Below are 12,266 nucleotides of genomic sequence, written 5' to 3' on the forward strand. Positions count from 1 at the left end.
GTCAAATATAATCTTCCCTTTTGAACCCACAAGGTGACAGATTTCTTTATGCCCCAGAGGCGGTTTCTCTTTAGCGTCGTGTTCGTTGAGATGGGTCCTTACAAGTCACGACAACACCACCATCCCCATGTGGTGGGATCAGCAGAGAAGTGTGAGGGTGCCATGTGGTGCTGTGTGCCTGGAGGGCAGAGCCTGCATCACCAAAACTCTCCTGTTTCACTCCTGGGCAGGCTGCCCAAGCATCTGTTGCGGGTTGTTCCCTGTTATCTGCCCCTGCACGGCGCCTGGCCTCTGCCTTTCGCTTGGCTGTGCAGCTCCAGAGGAAGCTCTTGCCACCACTCATGATAAAAAACCCACGTGTTTTTTCTTGGACAGCAGCAACCAGAGGGACATGTGCTGTTGGGAAAGCAGGGAGGAGGCTGCTCGCTGGGGGAGCGGGGAGCTCCCTGCTTGGGAAGTCACTGGAGGACAGAGATGCCTGAGAAACCACTTCTGCCACCAGGAATCCAGCAGGTTTCCTGGAAAAGCTGGAGTGAAGAGTGCAGTGTGTGGGTCCCACTGCAGGTGACACCAGGCTTATGTCCCAGCAGGAAAATCAGAGCATCCCACCTTGCTTCCTGGGGGCAGCTGGGAATAGCGGCTGCTGGCTTCGATCTTCAGCATCACCGGTGGAGTGGAATATTCCACCAGGCAGCAGAAACGCTGTCCCCAGCTGTCGGGATGGGTCTGCTGTCTCCCTGGAGTAGCTCTCTGCCCATGTCTCTCTAAATCAGCCTTGGGGTGCTGCGCTGCTGGGGTTTCATGGGGGCTCTCAGTAGTTGGCAAGTTGGCAAGTTGGGGGGGTGTGAGCCCTGCCGTTGGCAGCGGGGAAACGGGGCAGGGGCAAAGAAACAGAATCGTAGAATCACTAGGTTGGAAATGACCCACCAGATCATTGAGTCCAACCATTCCTATCAATCACTAAACCATGTCCCTCAGCACCTCATCCACCCTTCCCTTAAACACCTCCAGGGAAGGTGACTCAACCCCCTCCCTGGGCAGCCTCTGCCAGTGCCCAATGACCCTTTCCGTGAAATACTTTTTCCTAATGTCAAGCCTGAACCTCCCCTGGTGGAGCTTGAGGCCATTTCCTCTCGTCCTGTCCCCTGTCACTTGGGAGAAGAGCCCAGCTCCCTCCTCTCCACAACCTCCTCTCAGGTAGTTGTAGAGAGCAATGAGGGTTGGAAGGGGCCAGAAGGGACCATGAAGGGACCGTGAGGGTCATCCAGTCCAACACCCCGCAGCGAGCAGGGACGTCTTTGACTCAATCAGCCTTCTTAGCCCCCCGTCCACCCTGACCTGGAAATGATTAAGCCCCCAGGCTGTGAAGCAGCCTCCCTGGCACCTGAGCCCTTCAGACGGGACCCCCGACGGTTTGATCCCGTCCCGGCGGGGACGGGCTGGGACGCGCTCGGGCTTTTTCCCGGTGCACAGACGACCTCGTCCCTGCCTGCCCTGCCCTCCCCCGTCCTCCCTCCCCTCCCTTTCCCCCTCCCCTGCCTGCCGGCCCCTCCCGGGCGGAGCCTCCCTCCCCGCGGGACCCTGCGCTGCCTCTCGCCGCGGCACCGGAGGCACCGGAGGTACCGGGGGGGCTGGGCTCGGGACCCTGCCCGGGGCCGGGGGGCACGGAGGGTGGGAGCAGAGGCAGCGGGACCCTCAGCCCCCAGCCCTGCTGCTGGTGGAGCCGTAAATCCGTGACTCAGCAGGAGGCACCAGGATGAGGGGACGGGGGCTGCGAGGCTCCCCGAAACGCACCGGGCTCCGCTTGCTCCGCTGTTTCCCCACCTGGTGACCCGACGACCCGCTCGGGAGTGACCGGAGGGACGCCTGGTTGTGGCTTCACTTTATCAGCTCTTTTAACAGCACTAGCAATTAATAGGAAAGGTTTTATTTTTCCCCCCTCCCGGGCTTTTATCCAGGCGCATCAAAGCAGGCTATCAATCCTGGAGCTTCTCAAAGGAGCCTTTACCAAAGCCCTTTGCTCTTGAAGGAGCTCGTGGCCGAGGCTGGACGCGGCCACAGGGTTTTCCTTGGGGAGACAAGTGGGGTGAGCAGAGCAACGAGGGGTTTCTGGCTATGGGAGGGACGAAGGGATCTGCCCCATCGCCCCTCTGCCTCTCCCTTTGCAGGATGGACACCCCTGACCCCGCGGGCGCCGCTGCCCTCCCCAAGCACATCCTGGATGTCTGGATCATCGTCTTGATCATCTTGGCCACCATCCTCATCATGACAGCCCTGGTGCTCTGCCCAGCCACCGCCGTCATTATCTACCGGGTACGGACTCACCCAACGCGCAATGGCATCGTGTGAGGCTGCATCGGAGGCGATGAGGGACTGCTGGCTTGCTGGGCGGGGGGGACAGCCATAGGACCCTGTGCCGGGGACCTCACAGAGCCCGATGGGGCACCCCAAGAGCTGGGGAGGGATGCGCAGGGGCCAGGGTGGGTCGGCACCTAGGTACCTGGCTCTTGCCAGGTGAACTCACTGCCGCCTGTTTACCCTTTGAGCTCATGGGGACCATCGGGGAGATGGTGGCCTGGACACCAGCTGGGAGATGTGTGACTTCGTGGATGTGTCCAGCTAGAAGCAGCTCGCTCCCATGAGGCAGGCGGGCTGATCTCGCCTGTGCTGGCGCCTCGTCTCCTCCCAGGCAAGCAGCAAGGAGTGGAAATGGACAGTAAAGTTCTCTCTTCTTTGGAGTCCCAGCTGTTGGAATGCTTCGGAAGGAAGGGGCAAAACCGAGACAGATGTGGCTTCTGGTTGTGCATTTGGAGATTTGGCTGTAAGCATCGGTGACAGAGCCCGTCCCAGCTGCACAGCAGACGTGCAGCTGGCACCAGCGTCTCCTCTGTCAGAGATCTGTTTGAAAACCCTGTGGAGCTCTGGGTTCTTCTGGGTCTCATGGAGCAGAGGGGCGAGGGCAGCTCCTGCCTGCTGGCTGCACTTGGTGCTTCTGCCCATAGCGAGGGTCCCACCGCACCCCAGCCCTGGTGGGTGAGGCTGCCTGCCCCTCACCTGGGCAAGCAGGGGGAGCAGAGGGGTTTCTGCCCAGGCAGTGGACAACAGAAGCTCTTAGATTGCCCCTTGCTATGAAATAAACAGACTATATTCTACGTCTGTGTGTGTTGTGCAGCTCTGTCCGCGGGATCCAAGATACTTCACAGCCTCTCTAGAAAGCCTCCTCGTGCTGACCACCTGCACTGCCTTGGCTTGAGGCCCCTGGGGTATCTGCCCAGCTTTTCATCCTGCTGGCCGCAGCCCCACAGGAGGCATGGCCATGCGCTCCAGGGGTGCAGCCCCAAATCTGGCTGCAGTGGCAGCTCGGACCATCAGACAATGAGCAAGAAAGGTCCCTGGGGACTCCGACAGTGGTGACCACTGCTTTTCTCCTGCTGGAGTGACCAGCATTGCTCCTGCTCACCAGCTTCATGCTGGGCTCTGGCGTGTGGCAGGAGTCCTGGGGCTGAAACGGTGTTGTGGTGACTCACGTCGAGAAAGGTCAGGAATAATGAGATGAATCAGTCCGGGATGTGAGGAAACACTACGGTGATGCTTGTGGGAATTGTTTAAATTCCATTTTCTCTGCTGGAAAGAACAACCAGCCCCACAGTGTTGGGAACCCAGCATCCCCTCCCCGTGCAGCTTGATCTGTGATAGCCAGCATCGGGTTTGCTTTGCAGGCAATTACCAAGGAAGCAGGACCTTGGGTGAATGTCTCCCTCCCTGGGGAAAGGAGCCCAGCACAGGGACACAGCTCCTAGGGAGTGGAAACGTCTGTGCTGGAGCTGCAGGCTGTGGTTGTGGTTGTCCAGGCTGGGGAAGGAGTGGACACATATTCCTAGCCTGCCTCAGAAACAAATTTCAGTTTTGAGCTGTGTCTCTCCCTCCCCTCTCAAGTTGCAGAATTTGAAGCAAATAAACAGGGTTATTTCTGTTTTTCTCCCTTTCTCCTTCCCGTGGTGGCTGCAGCTGGAGGAGATTACGGCTGGGAACCCGGAACCCGAGCCGAGCAGCTTCGCTCTAAGAGAAATAGGGAGGAAGCCACAAATATTGGAGTGGTTTGAAAAGGAAGCCTAGTTTGGTGCAAAACATGCAAGGAAAAGCATGTAACCTCCCCGTCCCTGCCACCGTGCCCGCTGGCTGTTCCCACCTCCCCAAACCCCTTGTCATGAGCAGCCGGGGGCTGAGAGAGGTTTTGTTTGATGGTTGGAGTTTTCTGGGAAGTTTCAAGCCAGTGGCAAACATTTCCAGGAAAGGCATTGCAAAGCCTTGTAAAAAGATGGGTTTGCTCGTGACAACGAGAAAGTGCACAGAGCAAAATGGCAGTGGGGGAAGAGCAGGGAGAAGCCAGGACATTTTTAAAGCATGAAAACAAGGGGGAATGGATTTAGTCTGATGTTCACTGTCAAGCTGGAAATTCCTCCTCCAGGACTGAGCCAGATAAGCAAATCTCCCCACGTCCCTGGCTTCAGTGGAGCTCTGAGGCAGCATTTTCGTGGCGTTTTGCCGAGGAAAACTGCCTTTTCCTGCCCGTTGGGGAGTGGGTGCTGTAGCAGTGACGCTGCAGCAGGCAGGCGCGATGCGGGTGCCGGGGTGATTCAGCATCCACCAGGACGGCCTCCTTGCCAGCGCTGGCGGGAGCTGGAGCGTGGTGGGAGCCGGGGGCTGCCGAGGGGGGAGGTAGATGCTGGCAGGGGTGAGGTGGTGCAGGATTCTGGTTCCCACCTCCTCTCTGAGCAGCGATGAGAGCCGCACTGGGGGTGCAAGCACACGGTTTGGCTGCCTTACGCCTACTGGATGGGGCATCGTGGACCCTGCGGCTCATCGGGAAGGTTGTGGGGAGCCCCAGCAGCAACTGTGCTGCAGGAGCTGAGCCCGAACATCTTGGGCGCTGTGGGGAAAGGGTTGCCTGGAGCAGCTGCTGAGACAGGACCTAAACACAAGCCCCAAAGGGAGGTTTATGGGGTCCCAGACTGCTCTCAGCCCTCCAGGCTGCAGTGGGGTCTCCGAGAGCACATTGCAAACATCCTGTCTGGTGGGCTTGTCCTTCCCTGACCTCACAGAGAAGCAAATCCCGCTGGGATAAGAGCACTCATGGGGGTCTTCTCATGCTGCTGGGGCATCCCCTTATCTCCCCGCCTTGCTTGGCAGCAGCAGGTCACTGAGTGCATCTACCCCCTTTGAGTGGGGGGCAGGGGGCCAGGGGCATTTCTGCAGGGGGAAGACTTTTGTCTGGGGGTGCTAGAGGGGGCAGCACCCACAGCCAGAGCCTGGGGGGTGCAGGGGCACTCAGGGAAGGGTGTCCCACTCTGAAGGGCACTGTTCCGAGCGGGGAGGCTGCTGTGGCCGTGCCAGCAGGAGCAACACAGGCTGGGGCAGGATGGTGAGGGCTCGGGGAGCTGCGGAGTCAGCAGCACAGAGGAGGCCTGGTGCCAGAAACGCTGGGGCCTCTTGCCTGGCAGAACTTGTTTTGCTTTCGCCTCCTGTTGCACACCTAGAACAAAAGTTCAGAGGTTGGCCTGGGGTTGATGCCGTGCCAGGCTGCCAGAAGAAAAGCAGCGCGGCTGCCGGCCAGGGTGATGCTGCCTGCTGCTGCCCCTCGCTGCCATCCTGCTGGCACCGACCCCTTTGCTCTGCATGGAAGAAGCTCCTCGCTCAGCTCTGGGATGAGCCCAGCCAGCAGCACTACGTGGTCCCCACTGCTGGTTTCACGTCCCCAGTGCTCGCCGTAGCCCTGCAGCCTGGCGTGAGGTCTCTGCAAACCCTGGTTCTGTGGCGTGGGGGCAGCTAAGGAGTCTGGGGTCTGTGGAAGCACAGCAGCCGGAGGGGGACTGGAAGCGCCTGGTATCCTGTGTCCGGACTCCTGCCAAACATCTGCAGCAGGCGGGGACTGGCTCAGGCTCGGCTCTGGTGGAAAAACAACCGGGGAGGGAGGTTCGTGCGAGGGTCAGTCTGTACAGTGTGCCTGCCATTTGGGGTGGGGGACCCGGATCCAGCAGGGTGGAGCGGGACGCTGTCCTCAGATGGTCTTGACGGAGCTCCTAGTCCTTTCAGCTCTCCCATGCTGCCTCCAGCACAGCACAGCACAGTGGGGACACTGGATGACGTGCCCAGGGTCTCGTGGAAGCTCACTGGCAGAAATGGGGTCCGTCGACTGCGGTTCATTAAATCCTCCCCTGTTCCCCACCTCCACTAAGGCTGATCTGGCACCAGGACCCAAAGACAGGGGACTTGGAGAAGCAGGTCTCCTATTTTTGTTTTAGTTTTAGGAGAACATAGATCACGAGTAACTCAGCCTTTGCCTTCACGTGGGACACGTGGAAGGGACGTAGCCTTGCTGTGCCACCACTGTTAACCTCATGAAGCCACCAAAGCCCCATGCAGGCAATCAGGGATATAATTAGACATTGGGGGCTGTTTCCCTGTTAGGGATTAGTGGGGCAGAGAGCGGCTCCCCAGCTCTGTCCTGCCTGTGTCCTGGAAATTGGCTCAAGCCCTGGCACCGTGCTGGGCACGCACCAGTGTCTGTTGGCTCCAGGGTGCAAGGTGCAAGTAGCGTGTTGGCCACGAGCTGCAGCCCCATGGCCCCACGTCCCCCAGAGCCTAGGAAGTGAGTGGGGAGGGTCAAAACCCTGGTTTTGGCTCCCACAGACTCCCTGGTTTTGGCAAGGAGCCACCTCACACTCATGGCCACATCTATGAGGGGTGACCTGAGCACCAACCCCTGCAGCCAGCTCGGCTGTTGGTGGATCGTACTGGGCTCTGGGCAGTCCCCAGGAAGCAGCTGAGCATCTCGGGGGGGTTGCCTGGACCTGGAGGAGAACCCCACACCACTTAGGGACCCGTGCCAGGGCAGGACTAAGCCACTTCTCTGGTAGCAGGGCAGGTTTAAAACTTTAGGAAACACTGCCTGTGACAAGAGAGACCCACAGCTCCTCTGCACCATCCGCTCCCGGGGTGCCGAGGGGACGTACCGGACCCCCAGCCCTCCCACACCAGCTGAGGCTGCTCTCGGAGCCAGAGAACATCAGCCTTTCCCAGGACATGATGTTCCGGACAGCAAAGGACACAAGATGGGAGATTGCTCCCAGCCTCCCCCGGGCCCCTGGCCCCGCTCCCCTTCCCTGGTGGCATCTCCAGCTGCCAGCTGGGTGACAGTGCCCTGGCAGGGCTGGCCTAACTTTCTAGTAAAGCCAAACCTCATCCTTGCGCCCATGGTCCCCCCGGGGCTCCCCGCTGCCACTCCATCCTGCCTTCCACCCCCATCTCGAACCGCAGCCTCCCCCCCTCAGCCAATTAATTCCCTCATCAAATAAAATTTTTTTTTTGGTGGGATTTCAGAGAATTTACACCTCCCCACGACTGTTTCCCTTGGAGTCAGCCCAGGGCAAATGTTTGCATGCCTCGGGTATACAAACAGTCCCCTGGAAACTTCTGCCCCCGGGGATACCAAGGGTTAAAGGGCAGCTATCCCCTGCCCTTGGCCACAGTGGGGTCACCGTGGAGCTACAGCCCCCCAGCCCCACCACAGCACCCCTGGGAGGGATCCAGCTCCAGCCCTGCTCCTGGGAGCAGCTCATTTGCTGGGCTTCAAAGGAAAACAGCTCTGTTAACCCTTCTCCCCACTTCGCAGCCCCGGGAGGGGCAGGCAGGGGACCCCAGACCTGCATCCCAGGGATGCTGCTGGGGTGCTTTGGTCCCTGCTCCCCGAGTCCCAGCTCGGGGAGCGGGATGTCACCTAGGGAGGGTGGGGATGTCGCCCAGCCCCTCTCCCACCCTGCAGGGAGCAGCTGGGGGAACTGGGGCTGCTTGGTCTGGGGAGGCTGAGGGGAGACCTCATCATCACCTGCAGCCCCCTGGAAGGAGGTTGTGGTGAGGTGGGTGCTGGTCTCTTCTCCCAAGTGACAGGGGGTAGGATGAGAGGGAATGGCCTCAAGTTGTGCGGGGAGGTTTAGGATTATAAAATCACTAGGTTGGAAAAGACCCACTGGATCATCGAGTCCAACCATTCCTATCAAACACTAAACTGTGCCCCTCAGCACCTCGTCCACCCTTCCCTTAAACACCTCCAGGGAAGGTGACTCAACACCCTCCCTGGGCAGCCTCTGCCAGTGCCCAATGACCCTTTCTGTGAAAAATTTTTTCCTAATGTCCAGCCTAAACCTCCCCTGGTGGAGCTTGAGGCCATTCCCTCTCGTCCTGTCCCCTGTCACTTGGGAGAAGAGCCCAGCTCCCTCCTCTCCACAACCTCCTTTCAGGCAGTTGTAGAGAGCAATGAGGTCTCCCCTCAGCCTCCTCTTCTCCAGGCTAAACACCCCCAGCTCTCTCAGCTACTCCTCATAAGGCCGTTCCTCATAATATTAGATCGGATATTAGGAAAAATGTCTCCACCGAAAGCGTTGGAAGAGGCTGCCCGGGGGGCTGGCGGGGTCACCATCCCTGGAGGGGCTTAGAAGACATCTAGGTGTGGCACTTAGGGACACGGTTTAGCGGTGGGCTTGGCAGTGTTAGGCTGATGGTTGAACCTGATGGTCTTAAAGGTCTTTTCCGATTATTCTGTGATTGATTCTGAGCTCCCACAGGGGCTGTTTCCCACGCCTGCCCCGTGCGCCCGGCTGCCCCTGCCGGTCCCCCCTCGCTGTCCCCTGGCCCCGCCGCGTCCCTCCCGGTGCCCAGACGGTTAACAGGGCTCTCGCCCGGCCCCCCCGGCCGCTGCCTCCCCGCCCTGCTCAGCCCAGACGCTTTTTCTCGGCTGCCTGCGCTCCGAGGTGGCAGAAGGCGCAGGGCGAGAGGGGTGCGCGGCTCCCCCGGGGGCGCCCAGACCCCACACCCGCCCCGGCCATGGGGGGCTCGTCCCGCACAGCCTGGATTTTGCCCCTTTTCTTGGCTGGGCTCGTCCAGCCGGGGCAGAGCCAGGAGAGGGAGAAGGTAAGGTGGGAGGAGACCCCCACGGGGGGTGCCGGGAGGGCAGAGGCGGGGAGAGTGGCACCCTGGGCACCCAAGGCTTGTTGCAGAGATCCCAGGGGCAGCAGACCCTGTATCTGTCCCCTGTCCCCCCACCCAGTGTCTGGATCATGTGGCACCCTGGGCACCCAAGGCTTGTTGTGGGGCTTCCAGGGGCAGCAGCGGGGCAGGCGACCCTGTATCTGTCCCCCCAATATCTAGATCCATGACCCCAGTATCTAGATCCATCCCCCCAGTATCTAGATCCACCCTCCCAATATCTAGATCCATCCCCCCAATATCTAGATCCATCCCCCTGATGTCTGGATCATGGGGTGGGTGGGGGTTCTGAGCTAGTTTTTGCAAAGCGGGGATCGCTGTCTTGGGGACAGAAGGGGGACACAGCCTTGTCATCCCCACCAGTGACCCCCACAGGGGCAGAGCACGGGGCTTTTGCTCTGCACCCGTGTTTGGAGGGTGTGGGGGCCACTGTCACCCCACAGCCCGGCAGGTAGGGAGCAGGGGTGACTGTCGCCCTGGCCACCATCCCCACCCTGAGCAAATCAGGACCCAGCTGGCCCCATGGAGGCTGAGCTTCCTGGGCAGAGCCCCTGTGACTTTATCTCCTGCCAGCTCCCAAAATAGCCCCTCAGTGGCACTTGGGTGAGCCTGGGTCCCCTGCTGGGAACAGGAGATGGGGTCCCCTTCGCTAACCCCTGGAGCACCACAAACAGAGGCTGTTCCACCCAGGGCCCTTCCCTGCATGGGTCTCTGAGCCTTCCCTACCATGCCCAGCAGCTGGTGTTGCTCCTGGGCACTCAAGCTGTCCCTGTCCTGGAGGGGTGCATGCAGGGGTGATGGGACTGGTCTCCCCCTGTGCTGGCACACCAGCTCAGGCTTTTTTCCAGCCTTCCTGAGTGTTCCTGGCCTGGTAAACATCCCTCCAGCTGCAGCCAGCCCTGCTGGCTGGACATGCATGTGTGTGCACACGTGTGTGCGTGCACAAACCAGCCCGTCCCACCGCCGTGACCTTGGTGTGTCAGAGCCTGGCCACCACCAGTGACACTGGGACAGGAGACACAATGCTGGCAGGTGCCACCTCAGCCAGCACCACGGCTGGACCCACTGCCCTGGTGGGTTGTGGGGTGGCTGGCAGCCCCCAGCCCCATCCCATGGGACGCTTCTTGCTCTGCAGGTGAAATGCTACGACTCGGTGCCGGGCACCATCTACGACTACGGGGCCCTGACCATCGATGGGGACGAGTATATCCCTTTTAGGAAGTACGCTGGGAAGATGGTTCTCTTCGTCAACGTGGCCACGTACTGAGGCCTCACCCTGCAGTACCTCGGTAGGGGTCCTGCGGGACACCGGTACCCCAGGGGACAGGGCAGGCAGCCAAGGAGCCACCAGCGCCATCACGCAGGCGAGCAGCCCTTGGCTGGTTCCCATGGTCCGTCCTGCCCTGGGGAGCTGGGAGAAGGGGTAATGGGGACACCCCAGGATCCAGCAGAGCTGGGGATGCTGTGAGGGAACCAGTGAACCCAGTCCTCTACTAATCCATCTCCGGCTCTGCTTGCATGCAGAACTGAATGCACTACAAACTGAGCTGGGGCCCTACGGGCTCGTTGTCCTGGGCTTCCCCTCCAACCAATTCGGGAAGCAGGAACCCGGCCAGAACTCGGAGATCCTCCCGGCACTGAAGTGAGTACCACGGAGTGGGCTGTGAGGCACCCGCTCCCTTGTCTGGGCTGGGGTCTCCAGCCAGGCGGTGGGCGCACAGGCTGCAGCTTCTGCTGGCTGTGACCTCACCCCTCCCAGCCTGGGGCTGTTGCCCCCAAAAGCACAGGGCTTGGGGTTCCACCTGCCCCTGTGTCGCACCGAGAGCTGCTAGTTGCGTGATGTTCTGCTCGCCCTCCCCTTGCAGGTATGTCCGTCCAGGGGGTGGCTTTGTCCCCAACTTCCAGATCTTCCAGAAAGGGGATGTGAACGGGGCCAAGGAGCAGAAGGTCTTCACCTTCCTGAAGGTGGGTGCCATGGCAAGGAGGGAGGAGGAGGTAGCACCCTGCTTGCTTTTTGGCGGGGGTCAAGGCAGTGATGCACTGGTTCCCCATTGCAGAACTCCTGTCCCCCGGTGGCGGAGGAGTTTGGGAACCCCAAGAACCTCTTCTGGGAGCCTCTACGGAACCACGACATCAAATGGAACTTTGAGAAGTTCCTGGTGGGCCCTGATGGGGTGCCTGTCATGCGCTGGTACCACCGCGCCAACATCGCGGTCGTGAAGAATGACATCATCGCCTACATGAGGCAGCAGCAGCAGCAGCAACAGCAGCAACAGGAGGAGGAGAGCGCGTAGAGGCTGGGGCTGCTGGCCTTGGGGGTGACTTCAACCCCCTTCGCCTGCATCCTCCCCTGGCTGCCACAGGGCTGCTCCTTCTCCCACCTCCTCCTGGCACAACGCCCCTCTATCGCTTCCATCTCTGGCACCTCCAGCCACGCTGCTGGGCACAACCCAGTGGCAGAGACCTCAGCGATGGGAGGCAGACACTTCCCAATAACCCTGCGCCCCACCTCCGCTGTCGCTGGTGACATCTCCTCCTGGCCCCCAGCTTGCCCCCTTGCTCCACCGTCCCACCTCGGTGGGCGGCGCGGGGGGACGCAGGGGCTGGCTGCCCCTGGAGTAGAAGACCACATCTCCATGAAGGCTTGGCCTGAAAGCCCCCAAGGTGGGCCTGGCCTGATCTGGCCGGCCACAGAGCAGCTCTTCAGTGCATTCAAGCCGCCTGTGGTCCTGGCGCAGAGACGTGCTCCTCTCCTGGCCGGGTGCAGCCAGTCCCTCGTTCCCCGCCATAGAAACGCCAAATAAAGGTTCTGCAAATGTGCAGCCCCAGTTCTTGGCTGGGGGTTGGGGGGAAGAGGGGGAGGCAGTAGCCAGCCTGGGGGTATCAGCAGCGAGGGATGGCTCCCAGCTGGAGAAACTCCATTTTTTGTTTCAGGGAAACCAAACATGGATTTATCATCACAGCCCAGCACTAGGGTAGAGGATGGGAAGTAAGGGGGTGTTGGTGCAGAGCACAGCAGATGAAAAGGGGCTTGGAGCAGGGGCCAGGCCCCGGCAAGGAGGATGCTGGATTGTCATTCCTCTGCTGTCATTTGATACCCACGCTTATGGAAATAGGGCTGGGTCTGATTTTTTTTCCCCCTCCTGACTTGTTTTCTAGAGTAAGACTTGCTCTGTGCAATTTGAGAGACTGGCCTCAAGGCCGTCGCTGCAGGGAAGGGGAGT

At 60.2% G+C, this 12,266-nt stretch overlaps 2 protein-coding genes across 2 annotated transcripts; both read left to right on the forward strand.

Moving 5' to 3' along the window:
- Positions 1-1,475: 1,475 nt before the first annotated feature.
- SMIM3 (small integral membrane protein 3) lies at positions 1,476-3,152 on the forward strand. Its single transcript, XM_069869032.1, has 3 exons — positions 1,476-1,619; positions 2,169-2,313; positions 2,690-3,152. Exons 2-3 carry the CDS (start codon positions 2,170-2,172, stop codon positions 3,035-3,037), a joined length of 492 nt encoding a protein of 163 aa, XP_069725133.1. The 5' UTR covers positions 1,476-1,619; position 2,169; the 3' UTR covers positions 3,038-3,152.
- Positions 3,153-8,782: 5,630 nt separating this feature from the next.
- Positions 8,783-11,864, forward strand: GPX3 (glutathione peroxidase 3). The gene is made up of 5 exons (XM_069869019.1): positions 8,783-8,967; positions 10,178-10,331; positions 10,567-10,684; positions 10,908-11,007; positions 11,100-11,864. The coding sequence occupies exons 1-5, from the start codon at positions 8,881-8,883 to the stop codon at positions 11,334-11,336; spliced, it is 696 nt and encodes a 231-aa protein (XP_069725120.1). The 5' UTR covers positions 8,783-8,880; the 3' UTR covers positions 11,337-11,864.
- Positions 11,865-12,266: the final 402 nt, after the last annotated feature.

The sequence above is a fragment of the Phaenicophaeus curvirostris genome, chromosome 15 (assembly GCF_032191515.1).
Source record: "Phaenicophaeus curvirostris isolate KB17595 chromosome 15, BPBGC_Pcur_1.0, whole genome shotgun sequence".
NCBI lineage: Eukaryota > Metazoa > Chordata > Aves > Cuculiformes > Cuculidae > Phaenicophaeus > Phaenicophaeus curvirostris.